General features: G+C 40.3%; 1 protein-coding gene across 1 annotated transcript; it reads left to right on the top strand.

Moving 5' to 3' along the window:
- The first annotated feature begins 93 nt into the window (after nucleotides 1–93).
- On the top strand, nucleotides 94–1,029 carry LOC125124673 (olfactory receptor 7A10-like). Its single transcript, XM_047774709.1, has one exon. The coding sequence runs from the start codon at nucleotides 94–96 to the stop codon at nucleotides 1,027–1,029; it is 936 nt and encodes a 311-aa protein (XP_047630665.1).
- Nucleotides 1,030–6,588: the final 5,559 nt, after the last annotated feature.

Genomic DNA, 6,588 nt, shown 5'->3' with positions numbered 1-6,588 from the left:
TAATAGAATAAAATGTTTTTATGTTTGGAGACTCCAGTATGTTTGTTTTAATTAGCATTGCTTTGTTGCTTACCTGGCAGAATTTTCAGCTCCATGGATGAAGGAAACCAAACAAGAGTCTCGGAATTCTTCCTCCTGGGCCTCTCAGAGGATCCAGAACTGCAGCCCCTCCTCTTTGGGCTGTTCCTGTCCATGTACCTGGTCTCTGTGCTTGGGAACCTGCTCATCATTCTGGCTGTCACCTCTGACTCCCGCCTCCACACCCCCATGTACTTCTTCCTCTCCCACCTGTCTTTTTCTGATATTTGTTTCAATTCCACCATTGTCCCCAAAATGCTGGTGAACATCCAGACAGCGAACAAAGCCATCACCTATGCAGGCTGCATCACCCAGATATACTTTTTCTGGTTTTTTGGGTATCTGGACCACTTCCTCCTGACCGTGATGGCTTATGACCGCTTCGTAGCCATCTGTCACCCCCTGCACTACATGATCATGATGAACCCACACCTCTGTTGTCTGCTGGCTCTAGTTTCTTGGTCCCTCAGCGTCCTAGTTGCTCTGCTCTACAGTCTGATGATGCTGCGTCTCTCATTCTGCACACACATGGAAATTCCCCACTTCTTCTGTGAATGGGCTGAGGTGCTTAAGTCCTCCTGTTCTGATGCTCTCAGCAATTACATTGTGTTCTATTCTGGGACTGGTTTGCTGGGTATTCCTCTGATGACTGGGATCCTTTTCTCTTACTCTAAGATTATTTCGTCCATATTGAAAATGTCTTCAACAGAGGGGAGATACAAAGCGTTTTCCACCTGTGGGTCTCACCTAACAGTCATTTCCTTATACTACGGGACAGGGTTAGGTGTGTACCTCAGTTCTGCCTTCTCCGCCTCCTCCTCAAAGGGAACAGTGGCCTCAGTGATGTACACTGTGGTCATCCCCATGCTGAACCCCTTCATCTACAGCCTGAGGAACAGGGACATGCAGGTGGCCCTGAGGACATTTGTCAGCAGGTTATTCTCCCTGTGAAGAGCCATGGATGCTGTGACTGGGGAATTACTGTGATAACCTGGCAGTAAGAAATACCATATCTTCAATTTCATTGAATTAATACCTTGTCCCTCTTTTTTTCTGAAATACCATTGCTTGAATTACTTTCATGTTTTCACCTCCAAAAGCAAGTGCTTCTCAAGAACTTCATTTAGTGACATCTATGCTCTCTCTTCCATGAAGAAATGTTCATTCATGGCCTTTCCACATTACCAGTAAACATATCAATATAGCCATCAATTCACCCACAAGAATGGCTGTAATTTAATTATTTATTTATTTATTTATTTATTATTTATTTTTGCTGTACCAGGTGCATGTGGAAGTTGTTCCCCAGCCAAGGATCAAACCCAGGCCACAGCAGCCTCCTGAGCCCTTGCAGTGACCACATTGGATCCTTAACCCACTGTGCCCCAAGGGAACTCCCAGGATAGCTAAGATTTAAAAGATTCAAAATACATACGGCTAGCAAGGATGTGGAGCAATGGAAAATTTCATATACTACTAACATACTAGTATATTTATACTGGAGTATAAATGGATACAATTACCTTGGAAACGGAGACATTTACTGCTAGTGAATAGTCATTGTCTCCAGCATAGCTCTCCCATTCTTAGGTATATACCTGACAGAAATGAGTGCTTACATTCAGCAAGCATGTCTAAAAATGTTTATAACAGTGGTTTTCATGATAGCACCAAACTGGGAATAATTCAAATGCCCATCAGTGGGAGAATCAGGAAATAAGCTATGGTACACCTAAATACAAAAAACATACTAATATGAAAAGAACAAATACTGCTATGCACCACAGCATGGACAAACCTCAAAGACGTAATTGTGAGTGACACGATTATATATACATAATGATTCCATTTTGATGAAATCTAAGAGCAGGCAAAGCCAGCTTATGGAGGAGGGAGCCAGGACAGTGGGCACTAGGTTTGGGAGGTATTGATATTGACTGGTACACATTCTGGGTGATGGAAGTATTTTATATCTTGATCTAGATAAGTAGCTCTGAATATGTATATCAGTAAAATTTCCTTATGCATTTGTTTTATGCATGTTTTTGTATTATGTTATACCTCACTTAAAATAAAAGAGAGACCACCTATTATGTAATACAGTGACATGGTGTTGACAGAAAACTACCTCTTCAAAAATTAACATGTGTTAGGAATTCCCCCTGTGGCTCAGTGGTAGCGAAACAGACTAGTATCCATGAGGACAGGGTTATGACCCCTGGCTTCACTCAGTGGGTTAAGGATTTGGCATTGCCTTGAGCTGTGGCATGGGTCGCAGATGCAGCTCAGTTCTGGCATAGCTGTGACTGTGGTGTAGGCCAGCTGCTATAGCTCCAATTCGACCCCTAGCCTGAGAAATTCCATATGCCTCAGGTGTGGCCCTAAAAAAAACTAATAGGTTTCAAAAAATTAATATTTGTCATTCAAAATTTAGCTTTTCTTTCATAGATAAAGTCTAGAATCAATTAAAGTTTATGTAGTTCTCAGGGAAGAAATAAAATTAGCCCATTAGGCTGAAATACCTTGGATTATATTGATAAGAAACTATCTAAAAATTCTTATTTAGATTTCTTCTAGTCCTGTTTTTCACTGACTTACTTTCTTCCCTACTCTAGCTAAGTCTAGGCTGTATGCTTCATGGGAACCAAGGCCTGTATTTGTCAACTTTGGTCTGACTGTGTGTAGCAAGTCTATACCACAATCTGGACATTTGAATATTTGTTCACTGAGCAAAACCAAATCTGAGCTACTTTTTGGAAATAAGTTTGGACTAATAGGCTTTAATCACTGAATCTTAGAGCTGAGAAAGTCTTTGTGTTGTTCATACAACTTCATTAGTTTTGTTTAGTCTTGATATGGCTGCACCTGCAGCAAACAAAAGTTCCCAGGTCAGGGATAGAACCCACACTACACCAGTGACTTGAACCACAGCAGAAACAACGTGGGATCCTTCACTAGATAGGGCATCAGGGAACTCTTTTATAAGTTTTTTTTTTTTTTTTTTTTTTGGTGAGAGGATGGATTTCCTTGAGGAAGAGCGAATTTCCAGGAATGGTCCATTGACACCAAGGTTTGTTTTGGGGAAGAAAGAGGAATCTATTCCGTGAGCACCTTACAGAACTTATTCTGTACTCTAGGTCTCTCTGGAAACAAATGTACCATTGATCTTTGTAGCATCCCTTCCTAGACTCAATAGAAGCTCTCATTGCCCATTCATACTTGTTATGGACTGAATATCTGTGTCCCCCCAATATTTGTGTTGAAACCCTAACCCCCAATGCAACAGTATTGGGATATGGGGCTTTTGGGAAGTAACTGAGATTTGATGAGGTCATGGGGATGGAGCCCCCATGATGGGATGGGTACTCTTGTGAGAGCATGAGAGAAGTTGCTTTTTCTCTTTGTTTTCTGCCCTGTGAGGACACAATGATAAGTGGACAGACTGAAACCTGGGAAAGCATCTTTATAAGTGTTGGGTCATGCTGGCCTCCTGATCTCAGACTCGCAGCCTCCAGAACTGTGAGAAATACATTTTTTGTTGCTTAAAAGCCCCTTAGTTTGTGTTTTTTTTTCTTACAGCAGTCCAAACTGACTCTTTTCCTCAAATATATGGAAGAATTTGTATAACCCATCCATTTTATGATACCATCTAAAAAATGACCAGTATCCTCTCTATACCCTCTAATTTGTCAACCTTACTTTTTATCAAATTTTTATTTAAAATGCTTCCATATTATTTCTGCATAAATGTCTTCCAATCCAGGATTTTGCCATAATAGTTTTGTGATATTAATCTCTGGAGCTTTAATAGCCTGCTTAAAAATAATTGTCTTATGTAAATTCAGGGTTCAAATGCAGAGAAGGTTTTGAAAGGATAGACAGTGTAAAACATCTATGCCCTCCCACTGAAGGAAGGAAGGAGTGAAGGAAGGAAGGAAAAAACATTTAGTTTGTTCTCATTTGAGCTGTCGCCTTCTAAGGAAAGTCCCTCCCAGCTCCAGATCCCCAGGTGTCACAAATAAGACAAGGCTCGGATCTGGGATCTGGCATTGCTGTGGCTATGGGGTAGGCCAGCAGCTACAGCTCTGATTGGACCCTTAGCCTGGGAATCTCCATATGCCATGGGTGTGGCCCTAAAAAGACAAAAAAAAAAAAAAAGAAATGTTCATCCTGGATCTCTTCCACATTGACATTAGACATACCAAGATATGGTCATCAATTCATCCACCAGAATGGCTAAAACTTTTAATTAATTAATTAATTAATATATTTATTTTTGCTGTACCTGCTGCATGTGGAAGTTCCCCAGCCAGGGATCAAATCCAGGCCACAGCAGCCTCCTGAGCCGCCACAGTGACAACACTGGATCCTGAACCCACTGTGCCACAAGGATCTCTCTGAATGACCAAAATTTAAAAGATTCAAAATACTTATGGCTAGCAAGGATGTGGAGGAAAGGAAACTTTCATACACTACTAGTATACTAGTATATTTATACTAGAGTGTAAATAGATGCAATTACTTTAAAAACTGACACATCTACTATTACTGAATATATTCATACGCTATAGCATAGCTCTCCCACTCTTAGGTATACACCTAACAGAAATGAGTGTTTATGTCCACTGAGAATGTCTAACAACATTTATGGCAGCAGTTTTCATGACAGCACCAAATTGGAAATAATTAAAATGCCTATCTATGGTAGAATGAATAAATATACTATGGTATGGTGTATCTAAATATAGAAAAACTCCACACCAATATGAAAAGAACTAATATTGGAATGCACAACAGCATGGACAAGCCTCATAGATATAATTGTGAGTGACAGGATTGTGTATATATGATATGATTCCACTCTGATGAAATTTAAGAGCAGGCAAAGCCAAGTAATGGAGGTAGGAGCCAGGATATCAGGCACATAGGTTTGGGAGGTATTGACTGGGAAAGGTCACAAAGACACATTATGGGTGATGGAAGTGTTTTACATCCTGATCTAGGTAATAGCTATGAATGTGTATATCAGTCAAAGACCTTCATCCATTTAAGATTTGCACATGTTTTTTAAATTATGTTGTGCTTCACTTAAAATAAAAAGAGACACTGCTTATTATATAAAGCAATGAAACAGTGTTCACAGAAAACTGGATCTTCAAAAATTAATATATGTCAAAAAATTAATATATGTCATTCAAAGTTTAGGTTTTCTTTTCCAGATAAAATCAGGAGTCAAATAAAGGGTATATAGTTCTCAGGTAAGCACTAGCATATTTCTGCTGATTTCCCCATTCATACTTGTTCTGGACTGAATGTTCTGGACCCAACATTTGTGTTGAAACCCTATCCCCCATGTGATGGTTTTAGGATGCGGGGCTTTTGGGAGGTAACTAAGATTTAATGAAGTCATGGGGATGGAGCCTTCATGATGGGATTGGTACCCTTGGGAGAGCATGAGAGAACTTTTTATCTCTGTTTTCTGCCCCATGAGGACACAATGAGAAGTGAACAGTCTGAAACCTGGAAGAGCATCTTCACCAGAACTTGATCATATTGGCCTCCTGATCTCCTAATCTCAGACTTCCAGCCTGCAGAACTTGAGAAATATATTTTTGTTGCGTATAGGCTCCTTAGTTTGTGGTATTTTGTTACAGCAGTCCAAACTGACTAAGCACTCTTTCCTTCAAATAAATGGAGGAGGAGTTCCGTCATGGCTAAGTGGTTAACGAATCTGACTTGGAACCATGAGGTTGCAGGTTCAATCCCTGGCCTTGCTCAGTGGATTAAGGATCTGGCGTTGCTGTGAGCTGCGGTGTAGGTTGCAGACACGGCTCGGATCCCGAGTTGCTGTGGCTCTGGCATAGGCCGGTGGCTACAGCTCTGATTAGACCCCTACCCTGGGAACCTCCATATGCCGTGGGAGCGGCCCTAGAAAAGGCAAAAAGATAAATAAAATAAAATAAATAAATAAATGAAGGAATTTGTGTAACCCATCCATTTTATGACACAATTTAAAAAATAACCAATATCCTCTCTACCCTCTAATTTGTCAACCTTAATATTTATCAAAATTGTTTTTTAAAAAGGCTTCCATAATTTTCCACAGCTATAATGGAAAAAAATAAAAATCATTAAATTTCAAAAAAAAAAAAAAAACTTATGGCTGCAACTGCAGCATATGGAAATTACTTGTCCAGGGACTGAATCCAAGCTACAGCTGTGACCTAGGCTACAGCTGCAGCAACACTGCATTGCATCCTTTATCCCACTGCCCAGGCCTGGGGATCAAACCTGAGCTTCTGCAGAAACCCTAGCTGCTGCAGTCCCCAGTGCACCATGGCAGGAAAGCCCAATAATATTTTTAAGGAATGAAGTATCAATATGTACTACAATGTGGGTGCCTCTCACAAACATGATGCTTAATTGAAAGAGGCCAGACACAAAAGTCACACATTGTATGACTCCGTGTATCGAAATATCCAGAATAAGAAATCCATGAGAAAGAAAGCT

Source organism: Phacochoerus africanus, chromosome 4 (assembly GCF_016906955.1).
Source record: "Phacochoerus africanus isolate WHEZ1 chromosome 4, ROS_Pafr_v1, whole genome shotgun sequence".
Classification (NCBI taxonomy): domain Eukaryota; kingdom Metazoa; phylum Chordata; class Mammalia; order Artiodactyla; family Suidae; genus Phacochoerus; species Phacochoerus africanus.
This window is presented reverse-complemented; position numbering and strand designations above follow the sequence as displayed.